This window comes from Mugil cephalus, chromosome 7 (genome assembly GCF_022458985.1).
Source record: "Mugil cephalus isolate CIBA_MC_2020 chromosome 7, CIBA_Mcephalus_1.1, whole genome shotgun sequence".
In the NCBI taxonomy this organism is placed as follows: domain Eukaryota; kingdom Metazoa; phylum Chordata; class Actinopteri; order Mugiliformes; family Mugilidae; genus Mugil; species Mugil cephalus.
In genome coordinates, this window is record NC_061776.1 from 11381182 (window position 1) to 11406190 (window position 25009).

Below are 25009 nucleotides of genomic sequence, written 5' to 3' on the forward strand. Positions count from 1 at the left end.
AGCCCGTGGAACTGCTGGAGAAATTATGAGTATAATAGGGGTCAGGATCTTTACATTACATCTGTGATTAGCAGTAGCTGAACGAGGATGCACCACTCACAGACCTATACTGTAAGTCAAAAACTGGCAAAGTGCTAATATAGAGAAGTTAATGAGTTACATCTTCAGCATAAAATGAGAAATTTTACATAATTAAATTCTGTATGAATTATTCATAATCCCCAGCTTTTAGCATTTACTCTGCATGGTCAGTGTTAACACATTTACTCACCCTAGTTTGTGTGTGGTTGCATGCGTTTATATGTGTACACTTTCAGTTGCATCTTGTATATGTGACAAATGCTATATAAATAAAGTTTGATTTGATTTGATTTGATTTGATTTTAATGACATTTCCATGCACAAATGCAGCTGTGGTTAGTATTATCTTTTATCCCAGTCTCATGGAAAAAAGTCAGTTTAGATTCAGGGATGCCTTTACCAGTGGTCACTGATGACTAGTTTTGTTTCCTGACCACTTGTGAGTTTCTTGCTGCTTTAAAATATATTGATGGCTGAAAATACCATTAATAGAGTTCCTCAGCTTTAAACCGAGTTCTCTTCTTTCAATTAAAATTAAAATATCACCTTTGAAACTCAACTTCTAATAGAAACACTGTCCTCAGCATATTCTTTTTTTGAGCATTTTCCGAGGAAAATCACGTGTTGTGAAAGAACCAGAGCATGTACCAAATAGACTTCAAGGGGAGATTATTTAACTAAATCCCATGTACACATACAAGCACATAAGTGAAAACATAAAAATGTTGCATGCTCTTAAGATGCAGCTGTGCCGATGCAGTTGGAAGTAAAGTAGACAAACCTACAACGCCTATCGCTGATTCTGCAGTGGGCGGAGCTAAGACGCTGTCCCGGATGTTACCATTAACAGCGTCATGTAAACAGGAAGTGAAATCCTGGAAGCGGCGAGTTTAATTCTGTTGGACTGAACGACGACAAATATTGAAACAAACCGAACACATGACGAGTTGGCGGTCAGAAAATAAAGTCTTCACGACTTGTTGCCTACTGAAGTAAGATAAGCTGTTCTTTGCGGGCGTTAAGTTTGCCTCCTTTGTGCTCCATCGATGTCGGCTGAACTTTCTGCTCGGCTGCTAGGTAACTTAGCTGAAGATTTATCTTAAGCTTTATGCACATTAACCTTTTAGTAGCCGCAGTTTGTTGTTAAGTAATGTTTTGTTCGCAGACTTCACGTTTGATGGTTGCGCACAGTCGCTATGGGAGACAAAGAGCTGTGTCTTATTGATAAGAAAATAACAAGGTAACGTCATCTAACCCTTTATAATGCAAAATCAAGCTCAGTTGTATAAAAAGTTCAGTTTATTATTTGTGGTGCGAACTGCGAATAGGTTTAAGGTATGATAGTATTGACACACCAACTGCATAACATTTTGCACTGTAATGTATGTGTGGACGAAAAATATTCATCCTATTCAAAGACCAGAACCAATTTCAATCTAATCAGAGTGTGTATTTATGAACGTGAAAGTTATGAAAGTTATTTGCCAGTGATTCTCTCAATCAGCGAATCGTTTAGTACATATTTTTCTAATTACACTTGAGTTACTGCTACTTAATACGGTAGTATGTTAACGTTGTGTTGCTCAAATACTCTCACTTCTATAGGGTCTTTAAAAAACCCTATAAATACAAAAAACTGAGATAGAGAATTGTTTTTTAAATTTAACGATCTCATAGTCCCTCATAGTTGCAATCCCGAAAGGTTGTAAACACAAATCTTTAATTTTTCAGTCAATCAGCAGCAATTTTGTAAATGTTGTCTTGTTTCTCGTTATAGGACAGAAAAGGCTGCTTTTGGTGTTTTTTTGATTATCATACCAAATAATTAAAAATCACTAATACACAAAGCTACACAGTAATAAAGTAATCATTCATTGGTACAAATCGCCCTATAAGCAGATGCTTGTGTGCACTGAGTTTTACCTTCTCCTGTGAATCTGACTTTGGTTCCTTCTGTCTAGTTTGCTAGATATTCCACAGAGTCCCACTGTAACATCACTTAATCTGCACTGCAATCACATCCAAAGCATCGAGGGACTCACCTCAGCTTGGCACCTGCGGCACTTAGACCTTTCTTCCAATTGCATTTCTAAGATTGAGGGTCTAAGTTCCCTCACTTCCCTGAGGACTCTAAATTTATCCTGCAACTTAATCACCAAGGTTGAAGGTGAGTCCTTGGTAACCATTTATTGCAATAATAAATTCTGCAGCCTTGTGCAAGTTCTCCAAGTAATAATTAAATGATCTTGTGTTTACTCTGACGTTGCTGTCACTGCTCCACAAGCTGGTACATCATTCAGTTGTTAATGTCCTCTCCCTTTAACACAGGACTGAATGGCCTTGTGAACCTAACAAGATTGAACTTGTCCTACAATCGGATAAATAATCTCACTGGTGAGTTGACTGCCGTCTTTTTTCCTGCACCCAAATGTGAAAGCTGACATCAGAAGATAATTCAATGCTTTTGATTCCTCATCTCCTCATTAGGCTTGTTGTATCTCCATGGCACGGAGTACAAGCTAAAGCACCTCAGTCTCCATGGCAACAACCTGGACAACATCGATCATCTCTTGCAGTGCCTTCTGGGATTACAAGCTTTAAGAGAAGTCACTTTGAGCCAGGATGGCAGAGACAACCCTGTCTGTAGGTCACCAGGTAGGACAAGAAACATTACCACTTGTGTATACTGTGCAATATTATTATATATGGATAATTATACACTAACTTGCCGGTTCATTTGGTGCACTTATGATCATCAGCACTGCATTTTAATATAACAGTCCAGCACAAAATCATAGCTTCATGAAGGTTATGGTCTCCAGCATTTGTTTGAAATAACTCAGGGAGATGTTGATTCAACTATGTTTTCATTTTGGAGGCTGAGGTTAGTAATACTATTGTTGTACTGGCGCATGTTATATTATTATTATAGTTTCTATTATTTTGACAACCCCATTTTAATCAGTTTGCTGGGCTAAATAACAGAAACTCTATTTCTCTCTATTTAATTTAACAGCACCACAAACTACATCCTATAAAATGATCATACAGTTGAATTACTGCCTTTCTCACACTGTTTCAGCATAAACTAAACATTAGCAGTCATGAAAGGAGATTTAGTGCAGAACTATTATATTACAATGCATTAGTTTTTGATAGGGAAGTTCAGTTTACTATAATGTATGAAGGATTGACACAGAGCAGCTGAACACATTTGTCGTTTTATACAGAATAATGTTCTGTTAAATGACTTTAATCAACTAAGTTTGCAAGTCAGTGAGAGTGAACATCACTCTACTGAAGTACTCTTATTTGACATTATTTTATTTTCTGCATTAGTCAACGATGAACATCACTGTCATGTACAGAAAATGTTCAACATGATAATGATGGTTATAAAATATATAAGGTTTATATAGATAGAAAGGATTTTATCCATACTGTATAAATAACCATTGATAGTACTCGCTATATAGATTTATACTGTATATAGATTTCTTTGTGATGTCTGTAATAAAACCTTAGTATGTAGAGCCACTGTAGTCCATTAATCTCTCTTTATATCTTTGGTTACATATTTTCTGTTAGTTGGCTTGACAGAAGTTATATTAATGAAAAAAAACTGTTCAGTAATGCTGTGCAGCCATTATTCATACCTTTCCTGTCATGTCGCATTCACAGCAGCAGCTCTTGAAAGTGTCTCTTTTCATCTCTTTAATATAAGAAAGCATACTCAATGCACTGTTACAAGCTTTTCTGTCGGTACACATACACACACTTACATAAGCTGTGTTTGGTTCCCATTAAGTAAGGTTCATCAGTAGTGCATATGAGGATAACATACAGAGGTTACTCTTCTTCATTTCATTATTTGATCATATGCGACAAAACTGCTACACCGTCTGATGTTTTATGAAGGCCATTGATGTGCTGCTGAATAATGGTCAAGGCTTTGTAATGCATCTGTGTTCCTGGATTATTGCAGGTTTTAGGGAGATTGTTATGCAGTCGCTTCCTCAGATCTCTGTTCTGGATGGCTTAGACCGGCTGGGAGATCCATCACCTCCAGGTCTAGGCAGTCCGTGTGATATCCCCGGTCTTGAGGACTATGTGGACCTCCTGCTCTCCTCAGATACAAGCCACAATGAAGCGGTAACTTTTGATGCCATGATACCATTGATTATAATTCAATTATATTATAAAATCAGGTTTCCATTTTTTTTTTATTATATCAACATTTACTTAATCAGAGTCTCTTAAAATTAATTAATCAGCATTTAAATGTAGTACAAATAGGACGAGACCAGTGACAGAAAAAGCGTTGATTTTTAAAACAGTTAGATCATTTCTGTCATTTCAAAGTCATGAAGTTTGTCTTTAAAATATTCCAATCATGAATGTTAACCTAAAAAACACTTGAACTTAAGTCAAGTATGCAGAAGAATCTGAGTATCACAGATCAGCAGGATTTTATATGTAATTTAGTGGATTTATACTAGGACAGTGAAAGCTCAAGACTCTGATCTTTATACCAAAAAGTTTCTTCCATATAAGGACTTCCATCTGTTTTTCTCTTGAGCAAGACCGGCTGCAGTTTGACACTCTACAACATGTATAAAGTGTCACTTTTCCTCATTACCCTGAAATACCCTCAGAAGTGCCCTGAAATGTCATATGCCTAAAATATTGATGAAACTTGCCATTATAGGTTAAAAGTGATGTCCCTCTCACAACACCCCGCATTGACCAGCTGCTGACCCAGTTTCGCCAGCGTGTTGCCTCTGAAGCGCTCCCAGATCCAGTCACACATTCAGATCCTCGGTGCTTCCATCCGATCCGTTCTGCCGTGGCTGACACAGCAGCCCCCGCTAATGAACAGCGCATCAGGAAACTAGAGCACCAGGTGTCTCGACTCATTCAGCAGGTGCACATTTAATACTAGCACTGATTTAATAAGTGTGCATTGGTTGGTGTAAGTATTGTGTTGGTTATCCTCTATCTTTAAAACTAAACAGCACCTCACTAACTTGTTGTGTTTGGACTGTATCCCAGCTTGTGTACACAATACAATCCGGGAGACGTCAGGTTGCTCACAAATCAACTCCGAAAAAGCTATTCAGAGTCCTAAAAAGAACTGTCTTCAGCCAAAAGAACAACAAAGATTCCTCCAACAGATGGTACAGCTCATACAGAGCCCTGGTGACAACATCAGGGAATCAGTCAAGGATTGCATGAGGAGAAATAAGACACTGTGACAAATCCACAGGAGGAACTGTTTGCCTGTGTGCTTGGAATAACCTACCTGCCTTAACAAAACTGCGTGCATGTGTACCAAAAGAGAATTTGGTGTCATAACCAATCGTCTGAAACAGATTAATTGCATTATGGTTCTCTTACTTTGTATGAAATTATTTGCTTAAATTTACTGACTACATTTTTATTTGCCCCAGGCCCCCACAGCCAGTACGTCCTCTAACCATTCGGTGGCGATTGTACGCAAAGCCAAGAGGGACACAGACCGCACGTCAGAAAGCGAGTGTGACAGCGGGAAGGAAAACAAGAGGCGCACAAGGATTCCCAAACATCGTAACAGCTTAACATCTACAGCGAGCACCAAGGAGCCCAGGGCTAGGAGGTCAGACAGGTGATTCATCAGATTGAAGAAATTTCAGCTGCCATGTTTACACGTGTACTGCCTGGTTTTGTTATAACAAAGCTGATAACACGAAGGAGTGGTGATAAACACAATTACACACGTGTCAGAATTTCCTGACACAGAATTGATTGTGATGTAATTATTGACAGTGTGCATCTACAATTATGAATCACAAATATGCCGCAGTGAGTGTCTCAGTGTGTTCAACACGCATCGACTTAATATCAGGTATCTTAATGACGGAGGAAATCGGGGGGCTGAACTGAGGTGATAAATTTTCCTCTCCGAGCAGTGTTGTAAACTTTCCTCCTCCCTGTTAGAAATTACAACTGTCACCTCACTCCCATGATTAACGGCCATGCCACTGTGTACTACCCCCTCATCTTACTTCATCAGCCACTGATGACACGTGCTTAAGATTCGGCAATTTAATTTAAGCAATCTCACAACTGTCCTCATCAGAAACCAAGGTGATTTTATCTCCGAATTCAATGCAAAGTCGTTCAAACTTTGCTTACCTACGAAGGCGAGCAAGTCTTTTGCTTTGACCTTTATTTAGCCAGACTTAAGCTGGAGGGCTGTCGAGAATCAATTTCACTGCCGGTTCAATACCTGCGATTTGTTTTATGTGCAGCGATCAGGAGAATCATAAACAGAAGACTTCAAAGTCTGCTGCGGGCACCAGGAGGAAGGCTTGCGGCACAGGAGGTACAGAGGCAGCAAGGCCAACAAGGAAGGGACCTTTGAAAACAGCGGCAGCCTCAGGCGATGTGAAAACCAAGTCCGCTGAGGAGGAGGAAACCTACAGGGTACGCCATGGATAGGTCACCTACACGCTGAATGGACTCTTCTATTTTTATTGTGTGAATGTAATAAGTAAAAGGTTATGTGCCTTACAAGAAGAGGGCAAAATGGTAGATTTGCCTCAGTATCAACAGTAAATAAAAATGGAGAAATGGTATAAAAGATATCAACAATGGATTGATAACAACAAAACAAAGATAACAACAATGGATTTTTTTTTTCTTTCCTATTTGTGATAACAGTTTATCTTTGGTGGAATAAATCGTATATTTGTATTCCACTAATAATAAGTGCTACAGCCAAACATGCAACAATTTACATCTCATTATCTTGTCATATTCATTTTTTTTTACTTTATATTACTGTGAGTATGCTCTATGCTACTGAATAGTGTGCTCTGTTCCTTTTTGTTATATTTTCCCTTCTTTCCTCAAAATCCCAAAGCCTACATTTCCCACAACGCAATGCAATTACACTTGACTCAAAGTCAAGTTGTTCCATGTTTCATCTTGAAGCCAAAGCTATACTACATGTTTTCTCTTTTTCTGTACATGTGCTGCTCAGACAATTGTGGAGGAGCGTGACCAGGAAAGAGAGAGACGCTGGAAGGCAGAACAAGCTGTGAGGAAGTTAACAGAGGAGCTGAAGTGCATGCAGACCAAGGTCGGCGAGGAAAAAGATCTCCAGAGCATGGCCCTGCACACCACAGACCGGTGAGAAGGAGCCTCATTCACGTGGACGCCTCCTTCCACGTGAATTCTCGCAGCAGCTCTAAAGCCGATATCGTGCTGAAAAAAAAGTTGAGCTTGCCTCTGTGGATTTGAGTTGTCAATGGCATAATGGATGCTGATCCATTTCCCCCTTCTTCATCTTTTGTGCTGGCTCTCTCGAGCCCAGGGCCTGTCGCCTGTCTCATTCTTGAACAATGAGTGTCCATTCCACCATTAGAATTCCTTTAATGAAATCAAGCGCACATTTTGGCTCCATTACCCCAAACCTCTATAAGTACGGCTGCAGTTGAATGTGATAATAAACCTATTTAGTGTAAAGATAATAAGCCTACGCATTCTCCCTGATTATATACCTCATATTTAAATTCCAGAGGCTGTAATTATCTATACTTAAAAATTCCTATCTCTATTGTTGCACACGTGAGGCCATATTGCTTCTGTGGTGTGCAGATATAGCAAAGAAGCAGGTGTGACTGTCCTGTGCTTTGTTTTCATCATGTCCTGCTGAGATAAATCTGCGTTATGGTTGTAATTAGAGGCCTGGTGATGTGCGTATGTCAGCAGTATAACGCAAATCAATCTTAGCTGTCATTTTCTAATGACACTGAACGCAGCTGTGTCTGTTGACTTCTGCTCTCATCAGGAGACAGATGACGGAGAAGTGGCTCATCGAGGTAGATTGAAAAAGGGCAGTTGTGACATAGTTCTACATTCTTGGTGTTTCTTTGCTGTGCACTGTGCTGATTCATTCCCTTTCCACCGTCTCTCCCCTGAAATAAGATTCTGACTGTGGTATAATGTTTCACTTGTTATCACATATTTAACGCTGGGAGATAAAAGACAGAGGACAGTGAAGGGCATCTCAAAAATTGGTAGCGGTTTCCCGATACGTATATACAGCAAAAAGTTTCATTTGTGGTTTTTATCTTATCAAATTTTCCTGTCCATCCAGGCTGAAAGACTTGTTGCTGAAAGAGCGATCGGGCCGCTCTGAGTTGCAGGCTCGTGTCGAGGAGCTGGAAGGGAGGTGTCGGTCTCTAACTCAGCAGCTGGAGCAGGCCCGCAGCAGTGAAGAACAACACAAGGCTGCACTGCGCAGACTGGAGGAAAGCATCTCCCACGGAGAAGCACTCAGAGCTTGCCAGCAGGCTGAAGAGGTACAGATGGTAGTTTCCCTCAGAGCGCATCACACTGATGAAGATGTAGTCAGGTGATGTTAATCAGCTCTCAACTAAGGCGAGTTTATTCCGAGTGTTTCTGCTTCTCCTACAAGCTGTTTGTTCATTATTAGTACCACTGTTTCATTAATGTAGCCCATAGAGTGGTTATGTACAGAGAGGCCGAGGGATTCTGCAGAGACACAGTCAGGCAAACATACAAAGCATGTGTTGGCCTTCCCTCAGATGAAGCGGCACCAGGAGCTGGAGAACAAGGCAGCAGCTCTGAGGAGGGAGTTGGATATCCAGAGATCCTCGGTACGACAGCACAAAGACAAAATACAGCAGCTGCATGAACTGCTGGCATCCAGGGAACAAGAGCACAGGTACAAATGAAGGGATTTACTGTGAAACACTAGTTTTGCAAGGAAGTTGTTCCTGTTTTAAAAGTCCCTGGCAACCTCTTCTTTTAAATCATGTGCTTATTTTGGTGCTACAACGGTGCAACGGTGGTATTTATCAGCATTTGAATCAGAAATGTGATGATAGTTCTGGCGTCCATACATTGATCGTTGCTATTTTAGGTGCACTTGGTTGGAGAAATTAGGGGTTTTTAATTGTAGCATTATTCTTCTACACATTTATGATATTAATTTAACACGTTTGAGCATTGAGCTCACTTCTCACAGCATTCAGCGAACTTGGAATATACACTCTGTATTTTATGTTACTGTTCATGTTTCATGTTAAAACACATTAAAACATGCAGGCTGTCTCATTTCTGTAAAGACAAATGGGTCAGTGTCTTCTCTATATTAGTTTTTTCTTCTCCCCAAAGAAAACAGCTGGAGCTGCGCTTACAACCTGGCGGCGCAGATTTTCGCGAGGCAGTGGCGAAGGAGGTGGCTTCGTTGGAAGAGAGACACAGGCACCGGGAGACGGACCTGCAGGAGAAACTGGCAGCGGGCCGGAAACAGTACGTCGCTCTGGAGGACGAGTTCCGCATGGCGCTAACCATCGAGGCTGCTCGCTTCTCTGAGGTCTGCTAAAAAGATGGACACCTGCCATCCAGATGGCCTGTAATCACTGTAATGTTGTTCTGGATTTTACACTACATTGTTTAATTTGATGGGTGATTACTTTGTACAGTAAAAAGTGAAATGGCTGAACTTGAATTGACTCCATTATGGTCACAGATAAGTTGGATTTATTTCAGCCTCACGCTGAGATTGAATTAGGATCATTTGACTCTGGACAAGTACTCTGTGATTACCACAAGAAGGAAGCTTTACAAAAAAGATTTCAATCAATTCACATTCTCTTGTTAAAGTCAGAAGTTCTGGTGGTTCATCCAGCCTCAACGTAAAATGTAATGTTATGTTTGATTGCTACGGCTTGCACAATTTTCTCTTTAAGGCAGCCATTTTTGACCTTTGAGAAAAGTCTGAATAAGATACAGATTACCAGCCACTACTTTCTGTAAATACACAACTCTGGAAACTATTTTGTCAACATCAGTGTTGATACTGATTGATGAAAGTGTAAACTCAGGTAGTGTCCAAGTCCTTCGCTCTGTTCAACGTCTAGATTTCTCATTGACATTCAGTCCCACACCCTTGCTTTCCTTCTGTAGGTGAAGCAGGCGTGTGATGAGATCACTGCCGAAGTGATGGAGCTTAAGGCAACCCTCGCCCAGTGCCAGCAGAGGGAGAAGAAATCAGGCTCTCTGGTGCAGGAACTCACAACAATGGTCAAAGAACAGAAGGGCCGCATCTCTGAGCTCATCAAAGCTAAAAAAGAAGCTGTCTCAGATCTAAAGGTGTGAAGCACTACAGACACAGGGGGAGACGTGGGGTTTATTTTATTCATGCCATTCGAGTAAATTAAGAGCCCACATTGCCTGATTGGGTTTAAAATATTACATTATATGACAGCTAGGAAGTGAGCCTTCTGTTTTTACCTTTTCAGTTCACCCTGAGCCCGTAGAAGACTGACTACTTTTGAGACGTCATGAATACTGAATGGTCCAGCTGCCTTTCCATCTGCCAGCCATGACAGATGGCCGTTGATCATTAATACTGTCTGTCTCTCTGCCAGAGCCGTCTGCATTCCTTGGAAGCAGAGGTGGGACAGGACCGGCGTCTTGGCCTGCAGCTTGAGTTGCTCAAGAAAGACAAGGCGCGACTGTTGTCACAGCTCACAGCTCAGGAGTCGGTGATAGACGGTCTGAGAGCAGAGAGGAGGATCTGGGGACAGGAGCTCGCGCAGCAAGGTAGGACACGACTAGGAGGACACTGGTTGTGTGCTTTGAGTCAGCCTTAAAGCGTATGGGAGACTACTACTTCATGTTGTCCCATGAGTCTGTCTATAATGCACAGATCTGTGACTTGCTGGTGATGTTTTGTAGATTCTACTTTATAGCTGGTATGAAGGAAGCATCATATTTTTTTATTTGGTTTATTTCATTTTTTATCAAGCATAGACTGTATATAAGGCACATGTGTCAAACATACAGCCTGCAGGCCAAAAGTGGACAGAATTGTACCCAAATTTCACTTATTCTTTTTAAAGGATAGTTTATTAAATGTAAACATTCTCCCAATTTACTTGCTCTTCTTTGGACTAAAAAAATGGTGTGGTTACCTACAGGTTAATATGTTATTGGTCCGGCCTGCTTGAGATCAAACTGGACTGTATGTGGCCTCCAAGCTAAAATGAGTTTTGATATAACGTATCAAGTAAAGCCCGCCATCTAGTGGTTATTTAGGAGACAACCTTTTACACAGGAACTGTTCAGCTTTTTTTACCAAAATTTTTTATTTGCAATTACATAACATATTAAAAAAAATTTAAACTAACATTTTAATGTGTTTCTCTTCACTAGGAGCATCCCTGGCTCAGGATCGCGGTCGTCTGGAGGCCAGGATAGAGGTAGTGAGCACTGAGCTGGAGACGCAGAAGAAACAGAATGAGAGGGACAATGACGCCCTTAGAATCAAAACCAAAATCATGGACGACCAGACAGAGACTATTCGCAAACTCAAAGAGGTACTTTCATGCATATATTATTGAAGTCAAAGCTAAACAGCAAAAACGTTCTGCTAGAATCCATCTAGTTTTTGTCATGTCCATTGATTTTTATGTTTATGTGTATCGCTGAGTCTAGCTAAGTTCATCCTCCACCCTCCCCCTGCTCAGTCCTTACAGGACCGTGATGATCAGATCCGCAAACTGAGGGAGGACGCAGTCCAAGTGCAGAAGAGGTTCCAGCAGCAGCACGAGGAGGAAACAAACCAACTGACTGAGATGAAGGAACGTCTGGAACATCTGAATTTGCGTAAGGAAGACCTGAAACAGCAGCTGGAAGACAAGGAGGCGGAGCTCGAGGAAGTCAGAAGAGTTTACAAGTAAATGTCCCATCACACAAAGTTTGCACTATGGTGACTGTGGATGTAAGATAAAATGAGACGAGGACACAAAGTTTAAAGCGCTTTACAATCAGTAAATATATTAATGTAACCTGACCCAAACACTTGTGCTGCTCAGGACAATAAAATATTAATGCTGTGTGTAGCTTCTGAAGTATTTATGTTTTCTATTTCGTGTCTCATCTCTCAGTGAGTCCAGTAAGAAGTGGCAGGAGAAGGCGGACCTGCTCACTCGACTGGAGAGCCAGGTGAAGCGTATGAAGGAGAACTTTGATTCAAAGGAGCGCTTGTTGCTGGAAGAACGAGATAAAGCAGCAGAAGCACACAAGTATGCTACAATATCAACAATGGTCGAGTTATTCTAGCTGCATTTTTAACCCGTTTAAGTTATGCTTTTGTGCTGCTGCAAAGTGTGTCAATATATATTTTTTGGTCTCATATTTGTGTTGTTTGGTCTGATAGTGATAGTTTTAAAGATATGTGCCTTATCTTCACCTGCCTGCTGTGGACAGGCCAAGACAGCTCTGCAGCTTTGGTAAATCCAGGAGGAGAACAGAGTTCTTTCCTAGGTCAAACGAGATGATAAATTGCTTTTCGCCCTAAGCCTTGAAGTATGATTGAATTGCTGTCATTGAAAAATCTGAACCAGTTATGACAAGGTTCCTAAAAAGTGTGGGGTCACAGTATGCTTTGGCTTTTCTTTTAGAGTGTAATTAAGGTTATTGTGCGACGTCTCCCTTGAAAGAAGAAGAGCATGATTTCGTTTTAAATGTAACACTACATTACATAGGCTTGCCCTTCCAGCCACCCACCCACCCACAGTAATTCATGCTTGTATTTTACCCGCGGCCATTGTGACAGCATCCAAAGTTCACCTTATGTAAGATGCTTAATTTGTGGTTGTCTATCCTGCAGAGCTGCACTGGAGAAGTTGCACTGTGTGGATGATGCTTTTCGTCGACAACTGGAGTCCGTCCAGGTCGCCCATCAAGCTGAGCTGCTACAACTGGCTAATGAAAAACAAAAAAAGATAGAGCAAGCCAATCAGAAGGTAAAGTGTAGACAACTTTCACAGAAGTGGTTTTCATGCTAGATTAAGATTTGCCCTCTAGCAGTGTGTTTATACATCTACTTATGAAGTTCAAAAAATAGAAAATATCATAGATAATCATAGAAAATATATACAGAATATATACAGACATTCTTACCATAGCAGATTATTGTTAATAAAAAAAAAAAAATCAAGATTTAGAGGACAATGCTGTTGTTTCAAAATGTACGCTACCGGTCAGAAGTTTTATAACACCCTAATTTTTCCATTAATTTATTACAATTCAAGTCATGCAATGAATAGCTTGAAATGGTACAAAGGTAAGTACTGAACAGCCAGAGGTTAAAAAAAAATGTTTCGTTACCCAAAACTGAAAAATAATGTACGTTTCAAAATTAAACAAACAGGCAAATATGGAACATGGAGTGGGTTAACAATTTAATTTCTGCAGCAATGAAGATTGAATCAGCCTTGAAAGCTGGTGCTACTAATTCCTGCAGGTCTTCCAACTTTTCTTGATTACTTACAACCCCCTCTGTCTGCATAAAAGCAGTGTTGGAACACACTGGTACGAGACCCTCATGAGCATCAGGTGAACTGTATTTTACTGCAGAAAATAGTGTGTTGCTGAAAAATGGCAAGAAAAGGGCAATTAACAATGGAAGACAGACAGACCATCATAACACTTAAAAATGTAGGTCTTTCCTACAGGGAAATTGCAAAGAAAGTCAAGGTGTCAGTGAGTAAAGTTTGCTTCGCCATCAAAAGGCTCTCAGAATCTGGAGGAAACTCTGACAGGAAGCCGTCTGACAGACCCAAAGCCACAACTGAATCAGAGGACAGGTTTCTGAGAGTTAACAGCTTGTGTGACAGGCGGCTCACAGGACAACAGCTTCAAGCGCAGCTTAATAGTAGTCGTAGTAAGCAAGTCTCAGTTTCAACTGTGAAGAGAAGACTTTGAGCTGCAGGTTTGTCAGGACAAGTTGCAGCAAGAAAGCCATCGCTAAGATGTCAGAATAAGACAAAGAGGCTCTCCTGGGCCACGAAACACAGCCATTGGACTACTGAAAACTGGAAGGTATTATGGACTGATGAATCAAAATTTCAAATCTTCGGTTCATCACGCAGGATCTTTGTACACCATCGAGTAGGCGAGAGCGGCACCCTGAACCAAAATGGCTACCACAGCATTCTGCAACGCCAATTTAATTTCTGCAACAATGGTATTCCCTGGTATTCGCCTAGGTGGTCAGAGGTTCATCCTACAGCAAGATAATGACCCAAAACACAAGTCCAAGCTATGTCAAAACTACCTCAGAAAAAAAGAACAAGATGGTAAACTTGAAAACATCAGTCTCCAGACTTAAATCCCATCGAGCTGGTTTGGGATGAACTGGGCAGAAGAGTGAAAGCTAAGCAACCTACAAGTGCCACACATTTATGGGAACTTCTGCAACAGACTTGAGAAGAAGTTTTATGAAGAATATTTGATTTCTATTGTAGAAAGAACGAGCCACGAGTGTGTTCAGCTGTTGTATCTGCCAAAGGTGGCTACTTTGATGAGTCAAAGGTTTAAAATACATTTTGGTCTATAAATTGATTCCATGATTTCTTTTTCAACTCAAATTGCTTATTTGTTCTATGCTTTTATTTCAGAGTGCAGTGACACAAAAACTGAATCATTTTCAGTAAATAACTGGAAAAAGTGTGGTGTTCTAAAACTTTTGACCGGTAGTGTACGTGTTAAACTAGTCGTTAATTATGTCCTGATTTTAATTGCATTTCACCTAAAAAGACTATGCTACACAAGGCTGGAAGCCGGTCAGAAATTTAGTCTGGAACTGATCCATTAGGAGCTGATTACGCTCCAGCAAAGATCTGCAGGGCCAATTAAATTGTTTGGCTGGACTTTATGCAGCGATGTAGTCATAAACGTCATCTGAGTGCCATGGAGTTGAATCTGACAGGCTACTACTACAATACAATTATTGAATTTTATGAATAAAGCACCGTAAACATATAGTATTGAACCCTTTGTGGAGTGTTTTCTGTTGCTGAGGTCGTCTGTTCACCTGTCTCCCGCAGGTATTTGAAGTAGAGACAGAAATGCGTCAGCTCCTAGAAGAGACGGAAACCAACAAGAGAATCATGGAAGACAAAATGAAACGTCTCACGAGTGTCTTGAAGGACTTTTAACTCGTGAACTGTGAATCAACACTCCGCCATTGTTGTTTTAAAATATTTGTGATATTTAAATTCAAACTTATATTTCTGTACATTTTAGAACAGTATATTTTGCTTTATCTAAATAAACTCTCCCGTGAGCATATTTTTGTTTCCTGTTTGTAATGTAAGATGAGGCCCGTGGGTTTGGTGGACATGTTATGTAGTCTTTAAGGATGTTTAAGTTATACTAAACAGTACAGTTTTGCAGATTTGTTGTCTCATTCATAGGAAAGTGGAGTAGTCCACAGAAATCACAATTGAAAAAATAAGTCTGGAAGACCGGATGTTAGTAGTAAGTAAGTATTTTGTTTAATACTTTGGAGATATAACATTTTTGATTTAGTATGAGTAAAAATTATGTTTGAATATTTAAAAATTATAATACAAACATTATTTTGACTTATGACTTTTGAAAGTTTTGATTTCTATTTGTTCTTGCACCTGTTATGCATTTTTTTATTTATTTATTTATTTAGACAACCAGAAGTTGTAAGTATTAATTAATTTATTATTTTGCGAACTTTTCACCCCAATTAACGATTTGGTCGGTGTGATTTGAAGTGGTGTCTGCTCGGTTCCAGAGGGGGCGGAGTCAACATCGGGGTGGGTGGGTCTTCTTTTGGCGGGGGTGGGGGGTACTCCACGGCACGAGCGAGACAAGGGTTGCCGTGGCAACCGTAACCTAACGTAACGTCCGTTGATTTAAAAAGGCTGCAGGTACTTGGGTCGTCCCGTCGAAGTTAACAGAGACGAAAAAGATGATAGTTATTTGTAGTTAGACGGTAAAATAAATAAATAATAAGTGAGGGTTTCTTTTGATGAAAGAAGATGGAATTTGAGACGACGGAGACCGTACGCTCGACACCGAGTCGCCATGAGAAAAGTTTGGGGCTCCTCACCATGAAGTTTGTCAGTCTGCTGCAAGAAGCTAAGGATGGCGTCCTTGATTTGAAAGTGGTCAGTGAAACGGAGAGAGGACGGGCTCGGTGTTCGTGTTCGTGGGCTGTTTTAGAGAGCATTAATCCGTGTTTAGCAGTGCCACCGGCCACACAACAGATGTGAACAAAGGGCTGTCAGTCACAAGTGGGGTCAACCAGGTGGACTGATTTATTTTACCAGGTGGACTAGCTAGCCGCCATTAGCCGGCCTTAAAGATTCTGGTCCATAAACACAGAAGAAATAGGGGGTCAAAAAGGGCCAGTTTACAATTAAATAACAGTTCAGTTACATGCTTAAAGGCAACAAGCTCGTTTATCCTCTACATGGTGATAAAAATGTTATATCTTGTATTATCCTCTGTACATCTGCAGCAGGCCAAATATGTGTAACGTGTGTAAGGCAGTTCATTTAAGTAAAACTACATATTTTTGAACAGCAACTAACTAAACAACCTGTTTAGTATTTAGTGAATTACTGTGAAAATACTAGTCTTGATTTGGATGCAGACTTCATATTAAGCCTGGCAATTCCCTTTATTATCAGTTTGACTGTCTTCCACAGTGGTTCCCTGTCTTTTTGGATCATAACCCTTCAAATAAAACTGGATCTGCTTGTGACTCAATGCCAGTAGTTGCACATGTCTATAATAATGACCAAAGCAACCTGAGAGAGAGATGTTTTGTCCTTAGAGGCTGGGGAGGCTTCGATTAAAAGGGTTGCCTGGCTGAAAATAATCTTTATTTATATTGTCTGCCTGTCCTTGTGATGTTTTTGCTACGCATCACATTCATCTTGTGGCTCTCCTGTCTCTCGCGCTGGAAGCCTGTAACTCATTCATCATTTGCCTATTTATATTTTTACAATGAGTTTTCCAATCACTCCACGCTATCAACTACTGCCAACGTCTTTTAAAATACTTGTAGTGATAGCAGAAGGTTCAGCAGCCTTCAGTGTTTTGACTGTAACTGACTGTATCATCCTTAGATGTACACGAAACTTTAATTTGTACAAACATGGTCTCTTTTTTTTCCCCCATCAGTGATAAAGAGATTTCCCTCTCTACTTGCGCGCCAAAGCTGGATAATGTTTACACAGCAGGTTCCTCGAAACCTTTCCCTCCTCCCTCCTCCTCTGCTATTGTATAACTGTCCTCTTCTGCCAAGGAGTTTGATTTGCTGTTTGTGCAGCTTAATTCACCAAATCCTTCATTTGTTGGCCTCGCTAGAGTATTTCACCTCATGCTATGTTTTCCAAGGAAGCTTCCTGGCAGTATCTGTTAAAACAATCTGTGATGCGTGTCATGAATAAGGGTTCATCTTAAGATATTTTACGGAGATGTCTGCCCGAATTAACAGGCTGCAGACAGCTTGGCAGTGAAGCAGAAGAGGAGGATATACGACATCACCAATGTACTGGAAGGTGTCGGGCTGATCGAGAAGAAAAACAAGAATATAATCCAGTGGAGGTTGGAAAAATAAGATGCTTTCCTACTTTTAATTGGTTACAGTTTGTGTCAACTCAGATGAGTTAAAAAAAAAACACTCTCATAGTGAAAAATTGCAGCATTTGATTGAGATGTTTTCTCATCCTTTGTCTTCTTCCTGTCAAGGGGTGAGAACACAGGCAGCCAAACTCAGGAGGTGCTGGATCAGGTAAAAGTTTTAAAGGCACAAATCTCTGAGCTAGAAGCCCAAGAGAAAGCGCTGGACAACCAGAAGACCTGGCTGGAGGAGAACATCAAACGCCTTAAACACGATCCCATCACCAGTACATATCCTTTCATGATGTCCTTTTTTCTGTTTTTCTTTAATCTGCTATGTCTTCTTCTTTTTCACTTCATAAAATTACCATATATCAGCTTACTGCTTTCTCTTTTGCTGCATATGAAACGTGTTACTGAGCTTTTGCGTTTGATGTTTTTCATAGAAATGTCACTTTTTTTTTTTTCCTTTTTTCATTAGCCCCCTCGACAGTTTGTAATTCTATTCCTCTTGGGGCCTTATTTACTAATTTCAGAGGAAAGAAATCCCTTCTTGATCCTTTTACATTGTTTGCTTATCAAACAAAGAAAACGCCATAAAGGGAGGATTATAAATATAATTGCTATTGTCAGTCACTGAAATCGCAGCCAGGCTAATCCTGACTTGCACAATGCTCACGGTCTCGTTTATCCAGTTTATTGTCTCCGTTTTCCTCCCAAAAGTAATCCTATTTCCTTAACGTCTACTCCACCTATAAGTTTGTGACACATGAAGACATCTGCAGTGCTTTCAGTGGAGACACTCTTCTTGCTGTTGTGGCTCCTGCCGGGACTCAGCTGGAGGTGCCTCTACCTGAAATGGTAGTTTTCTTCACTGACTTTTACATGTAGACTTTAGTTTTGCTCCGCACTCATATAAAACTGTCGTCAGAAATCTGGGCACATGTCAAATGTATTAGTTATCTAGATCTTGGAGAATATGGAATTGGAGAAATGGCTTGACAGGGGCTTGGGGAGCTGGGTTTTCTCAACACACTTGCTGTTACTTTGGTCAACATGTAGCTGTACTGGAGTGATTTAAGAGGTCTATTTAAAACGTTTTGAATGCCAATTACAATATGATGGAATAAGTTTTAGAGAGATGTTCATTCAGAGGTGATGCTAAAGGGGAGTAAACTTTTCTGGTTTTGAAGGGAAATGTTTTTAACTGCCAAACGCTGCCGTGTAATTGTGTTTGTATTTCCATGGGCTCTATTTGGTGTTGTCGTACTGTGGGTTGACAAAATTTGGCTGCTCAGTCTGGAAATGTTGCTGTGACCGTTAACCAAAACGGTAAGCCTATTGGCAATAAAGCAGAACCATGAGCTTAGAGAAGTTAAAACGTCCAGTAAAACTGAGGGAAATTACAGTCATATGCTAACTTTGCAATTCCTTCAACACTTTACTTATTGATTCTAGTTGCTTTAACTAGATATTTCCTGACATGCTCATGCTCCAAAGGGTCAGAAGAAGTACCAGGTGAATCTGCGCAGCCACTCGGCTCCTATCCAAGTCATGCTGATCAACAAGGATTCGGACACCGCGTTACCTGTAGTCTTTCCTGTTCCGCCATCGGACGACATCTGTCTGATGCCATCGCCACCCAGCACGCCCGCCAGTCTGCAGAGGTTCCCCCTCTCAACGTCTGCATGCTTCACTTCCAACACCACCTCCTCCTCCTCCGCCTATTGCAGCCAGGACTCTCTCTGCTCAGACCACCAGATGGTGCTGCCTGAACATGATGAAGCGCTGACACCACTGTCCACCCCTCCTGACGTGCAGATGGGTAAGGGCTGGGGCTTTGGGATTCGAGGATGTTTTGGAAGTTTCTCTAGAAAACCACTACATGCAATTTTCAAGGTTGTACTGATTCAAAACATGCAGTAGGACAAAAATATTTATAAACTAACATCTTCAGCAGCTTGAAAAACTAATATAATACACAGGTTTCATACAGTATTCCTTAAACAGTGGTTCATGGTTCACGCTCTTAAAAAAAGAAGTGTTGATTCAGTTCATTTTGTCGTCAGCCTATGAGTTACCTCACAAGGATTACAGAGTCGTGTTTTCTATTGCTTTGTCCTCTGAGTGCTTGTACAGAAAACAGCTGGATTTTCTTTGTTCTTGAAGATGTTTTACTTTTTAATTCTGACTCCTAGGGAGTTCCTAGTTCTTATTTTTGGCCATCTGTGGTTACTCATCCGAAACTCATGTGACCTGAGGCTCACATGAATGGCTCAAATAGCTAGATGACTGACAATCTACACGGACCTATTGTTTAGATTTCCTTTCTTTCTTGAGTTGTGTGCCAGACCTTTAAAACCATCATTAGGAGAGTTGTTGGGGGGTAGCATATTTACTATATGCCACATTTAGAAACAGTAGAGTGTCTGGAATGCACATTCCTTGTGTTTTACAGATGCCATAATGACTGTTGCGTGACTCAGAAACAGACAGATATAAACCAAAAGGATGATTACAAAATGTTTGAAACTGCAGTTGAGCAGAAAGTAGTGAAAGTGTGAGCAAGGGGGAAAAAGGTCTCCTAGCCTGAAATGTCAGTATTACCAAGGTAATATAGTGAAAGATAACATAATATAAGTATATGACAGCAATATAACGTCACACACCATGAACAAGGAAATTAAACTGCCACTATGAATAAGCGGACGCTGACATTATGAAACGGATCATGTGAATTTGGTTGGTTCTTGCTGTAGAAAGGTGGCTGTTCAGCAGTTACTCAGAGGTATCACATGTCACAGCGTCTTGACATGCAAGGACCTGAATAGTGTAAAAGAAGTTACAGCTTGCTTCTGTTATACTCTGTGGTGATAATATTAAAACAAAACTAAAATCCCTTTATCTGTCATAGTTCCATTAAATGAACTAAATCAATGGCACAGATCGCAAATCAATCCAAAATATACATTTGAAAAAAATAGTAGTGTAGCTGTTCACAGTTTGAAAGACCTTGGACATACTTCAGTGGCTTTTTGATTAATTAATGATCTGTGACAGATCATTTTTCGTCAGTTCCCACCCTCTGGCCCTATAATAACTCTGTGTGACGGTTTAATTTTTCTTTCTCAGATTCTCATATTTATATGAAATAACACCCTTCACCCACGCAAGTAAAAGGTTGTTAAATAAAGTCTATCTCTGCTGCGGTAGTCAGTGTCACTTTCAGATCACAAATGTTAGGTGTCTACAATAACACTAACTGACGTGTGAGTTATTTCAGTTACATGAGTGTAGAGATGTTGCAGAAAAGCCACTGAAAGTCTGTTGGACTTAAGCGCTCAGTGTATATGGTAACATGGCTAAAACCATTTCAGTCAGTAACTATGTACGGTAATATTAAAAAAAACACACTGATCATACATAAAAGGTTAAAAATGTTATTCTTAATAAAATACCCTGCACAACAATACAGATAAGGCACATGCATGTGGGTTAATTAAATAAAGCAAAAAGACCACCACACTCTCATCTGTTGTTATAAAAAGAAGGAGAGGCTTTGCACTTGGTGGTTTAAACTCAGCATTTCTTTTACAACAGTAGTATAAAGGAAGTTTTGTTGGATAGAAAATTGGCTATAGAAATGCATCTAGTATACTGTATGGTGTTCCTAGTCAGACACACAGCGCATCACAGTTTTTTTGTTTGTTTTTATGGGGCTGCGTAGTCTTAGACTTGTCGGGGTGTCTGTGCTGACCCCTGGTCTAATATATCACATTTTATCTTATTTTACAAAGACGGCTTGGTATTTATGCCTAGTTTACTCAGAAAACACACTGACATGTAACACCACTTAAGCATTGTTGCAGACCGTTCATATTCCTTTCAAGATTATACCCCCTCATGCCAGAGGTCTCTTCCAGCAGAATAATTAGTCAATTCTCCAAAGAATTGTTCAGGAATGGTTTGAGGAATACACACAGAGAGTTCAGGGTATTGACTTAGCTTCCATATTCCACAGATCTCAGTCCAAGTGTCCTGGATTTCCATTAAAATATTTTTTTTTCAAGGTTTGCCCCCTTCACACCTCATGTCACGTGAAAGGAACTGGGTTTTTTATTTTTTATTTCCCGGTTTAGAGCATTCCCGTATGTTTGAAGGACAAACCACTTCCACATCCGGATGTAGGTTTATAAAAAAAAAAAAAAAGGATGAGTCAGTGTCGCACCAGTTGTGTAAGTATAGATAAAATTGGATTGAGTAACAGCAGGTCACGGCATTGTCAAAGTGAAACACAGTCAGCCTTTACTTCCAGACAAAAAGAGGAACACAAAAGACAGTTACTGAATGAACTGACCGTTACTCAAAAGGAAAGGATTGTATGAATTTTTATATTTAGAGCCATATAGAGAGAGTTTTGTTTTGACAAGCAGTATCTCTTATGCTGAGCTAAGCTTTAAGACACATTTAGTTGAACCCAGATAGTGGGTCCAACTCTTTGCATGAAAATTAACAAGTAAATTATCAATTTTTGTAAGGCGGCTGTTTCTAGGTCTAAAATAACCAAACCCTGTACTATACAGCTAAGTACTCTTGATTCCCCTTCTGTGCTTCTTGCAGAGTGTCACATTCAGTCAGTAGCTGCATCACTGGAGCAGCAGCAGATAGACCTGGCGGGCCCAGAGTTTCAATCTGTGTTGGATGTGAGCACCCTGCTGAGGCTCAGCGCCGCTGGAGACCACATGAAGGACGACGGAGGGGGTGGGTGTGAACGCAGGGGACCAAGTTTATGCTCTAAATGCAGCCAGCAGTGAAGCTAAGGGGAAGTTTAATGTTTACTTGTCTTTGTTCTGATTCTGGTGAATGTTTAAGGCCTAAGTTGTGATTGAGTTTTTTTTTCCCTCAAAGAGGAAATGGACAAGTGAGCAAAGAGAAAACTGAATTATTTGCAAATAATGTGATATATAAGTCAATCAAATGATGATAATGGTGAATGTGAATGATGCTATGCTGTGTAATAGAAACACGTTTTGAATTCTCTTGCAGGAGCTGTCGACCTGATAGATGAGCTGATGTCTACTGATGGTGAGCATCACTACTCCTGGATTAACCGATTTCATAAATCATGTTAATTATACCTAACATCATGCTAAAAGGCTAAAAGGCTCCACTTCAAAGTTTCAGTCCTGACGCATGACTGATGGCTGTGGTTAAAAATAATTTGTGCTCGTGTAACCGCACTAAATTGCAACCGATAAATCACCAACTACAGTGTGGCTAATTAAAGTATGAAGCCTTTAATAAAACTAGTTACAATAAAACACTTAACTCACTGAGCTCAATTTAGAAACAAAAATGGTTGTGTTCCACTTATTAGCGTGCTAATATTTTAAATAGGAGAGTGATGGGAATGACATATTGTTTATTGTATCTTTTGGATCCTCACTAGTTTAAATCCAAATGAAGACTATTCTTCCTGGCGTCCACATTAGATCAAACAGAGACGATTACAACATTACAGCATTTTCACAAAAGAATTACATGAAATCATACGACATAAATATATTAACATGAATATGGAAGTTTTAAATATGGAAAAATCAGTCATTCAACGTGAATGTATTGACATACTTAAAACGGAATGACATTAAATCATTCAAAGTAAATGTTTTAACATGATATGACATTTTATGTCACCTTAAACATCCATGATTTCGTAATTTCATAGTATTGTTCAACTCATAATTTCATGATGAATCACAGCCTTCAGTTTCATTTTAAAACTCGATATTCCAGCAGTTGTGATCAAGTGTGTGGGGAGAATATTTCAGTGTGCTACAGCTCTGGATATTACCGGCTTCTTGAGTGCATTAGTTCAAGGTCAAGGTAGCATGAAGTTGTTACCAGAGGCCTGTCTAGTGCTATAACTATGTCTTACATAGTTACTTAAGTTGCAAGAACATTGTCATGTGTATTGGATGTTTATTGTTCCAAAAGTCGACTTGATGATAGAACTGAAGCAGCTCATGGAAGTCAGGGTATCATGTACAGTATATTAGTACTAGATTTCATGGAAGTCCCTCCATTAATTATTAAAGTATTTCCTGCCAGTCCATGATTTCCTTCCTTAGCCATGCAGTCATGCTGATAGCGTGGGCGGAAATCTACTGTGTGTTCAGTTCTTGTGTTTGCTGTATTACTCCTGATCCCTCTCTCCACACACAGGTATAGACTACAGCTTCAACCTGGACGACAATGAGGGAGTGAGTGACCTGTTTGACGTTCAGATCCTCAATTACTGACGACTGTGACAGCTACAGATTCTCTAACATCCATCCTAAAAAAAAAACAACAACATGTAAGCGCTGTTCACCAAACACCTTACAGATTCAGTTTACTACTTGCCAAAAAGCGAAGTGCCTGAATGAATTTACCGTAGGGTATTTACGCAACCATGAGCCATTGTGCCTCCATTAAGACTTAGATGGTTTACCAGGTAAATAAATACAACATTGCAGAGGGAGGAGCCTTAGTAGATGTTAGCCGGGACAAATCTCTCAGCCTCCTGCTGCACTTCTGTATCTCTCTGTTTTTCCACACCTGGTGGAAAATCAGCTTTAGTTTGCGTAGATCAACAACGTTGACTGAGGCGGCGTTTTGCTTTTGTTGATATTTACAGTAACTTGTAACAGTTCAGTATTGGCTCCTTTTTAAAAACTTCAACACACAGTTGATGATGGATGTAGTTCAGGGAACATAAGGATCTTCACATAACCAATGTAATAGTTTGAACAGACATTTAATATTTAAGGAATCTTTCGTCTACATTTTGTTACTTTGTTCTTGTGAAAATGCCAGTTTTTGTTTCTAAATTATTGTGATGCTGCCATTTTAGGCCTCAAAGTTTTTGTTAAGAATTTTTTCTCTTTCTTATCCTTAGAGTTATTTGTATGAATAATTAATATTTTCTACTTAATTTAAGAAAAAGAGGTTCTACTTTGATGAAGCTGGGGCTAGTTGACTGCCTTAATTGTAATTTAAAAGAAGTGAATTTGCTGTATTCCTGATCTAAACTATCAAACATTAAGAGCCCTGGGTGGCATTTTTGTATATTTATATTTGTTTTAATTCCATGTTTTTGTTGCACATTTTTGAAAGTTTATTTTTCAATAAACTCATGTAATCTGGAAACACAACACTCCTTTTCTGATGAGCACTGAGCAGAGTTTAATTTGCAAACCTAGAAAAGGAAAACACAAATCCCAAATTATGTGGTGGACTTTCCATGTGAAAGACTTGTTTGTTTGCGAGTTGTTGGGGTTCCTCAAAGCGTACTGAAGGTAGCGTTTATCAAACATTATCCACTGGTTTAAAACGTTTAATTCTTCCCTTTAGATTGAGTGAATTGTTTTGCTCTGTTAACAGATGGTAAACCTCAAATAGATGGTTTCCACAT

General features: G+C 39.9%; 2 protein-coding genes across 3 annotated transcripts; both read left to right on the top strand.

Moving 5' to 3' along the window:
* The first annotated feature begins 936 nt into the window (after positions 1–936).
* Positions 937–15237, top strand: lrrcc1 (leucine rich repeat and coiled-coil centrosomal protein 1). Of its 2 annotated transcripts, none has more exons than XM_047588545.1 (20): positions 937–1158; positions 1247–1321; positions 2043–2248; positions 2410–2475; positions 2569–2736; positions 4067–4233; positions 4790–5005; positions 5532–5725; positions 6372–6546; positions 7106–7254; positions 8225–8429; positions 8676–8815; positions 9268–9469; positions 10063–10248; positions 10527–10701; positions 11314–11477; positions 11628–11836; positions 12048–12185; positions 12773–12908; positions 14994–15237. In XM_047588545.1, exons 2-20 carry the CDS (start codon positions 1278–1280, stop codon positions 15102–15104), a joined length of 3051 nt encoding a protein of 1016 aa, XP_047444501.1. In that variant the 5' UTR covers positions 937–1158; positions 1247–1277; the 3' UTR covers positions 15105–15237. The 2 variants fall into 2 exon arrangements, with proteins under 2 accessions (XP_047444501.1, XP_047444503.1); XM_047588547.1 differs by having other exon boundaries at positions 5532–5716.
* Positions 15238–15810: 573 nt separating this feature from the next.
* Positions 15811–24744, top strand: e2f5 (E2F transcription factor 5). The gene is made up of 8 exons (XM_047589660.1): positions 15811–16091; positions 17429–17538; positions 17683–17844; positions 18306–18414; positions 19054–19378; positions 22174–22314; positions 22600–22638; positions 23779–24744. The coding sequence occupies exons 1-8, from the start codon at positions 15963–15965 to the stop codon at positions 23853–23855; spliced, it is 1092 nt and encodes a 363-aa protein (XP_047445616.1). The 5' UTR covers positions 15811–15962; the 3' UTR covers positions 23856–24744.
* The last annotated feature ends 265 nt before the right edge of the window (positions 24745–25009 follow it).

Coding starts and splice junctions, on each gene's coding strand:
- lrrcc1 (XM_047588545.1), top strand. CDS start 1,278: ATGGGAGACAAAGAGCTGTGTCTTATTGATAAGAAAATAACAAG. Junction 5,006..5,531: donor TGTCTCGACTCATTCAGCAG/GTGCACATTTAA, acceptor TATTTGCCCCAG/GCCCCCACAGCCAGTACGTC. Junction 6,547..7,105: donor AGGAGGAGGAAACCTACAGG/GTACGCCATGGA, acceptor TGTGCTGCTCAG/ACAATTGTGGAGGAGCGTGA.
- e2f5 (XM_047589660.1), top strand. CDS start 15,963: ATGGAATTTGAGACGACGGAGACCGTACGCTCGACACCGAGTCGCCAT. Junction 16,092..17,428: donor GCGTCCTTGATTTGAAAGTG/GTCAGTGAAACG, acceptor CCGAATTAACAG/GCTGCAGACAGCTTGGCAGT. Junction 17,539..17,682: donor AAGAATATAATCCAGTGGAG/GTTGGAAAAATA, acceptor CTTCCTGTCAAG/GGGTGAGAACACAGGCAGCC.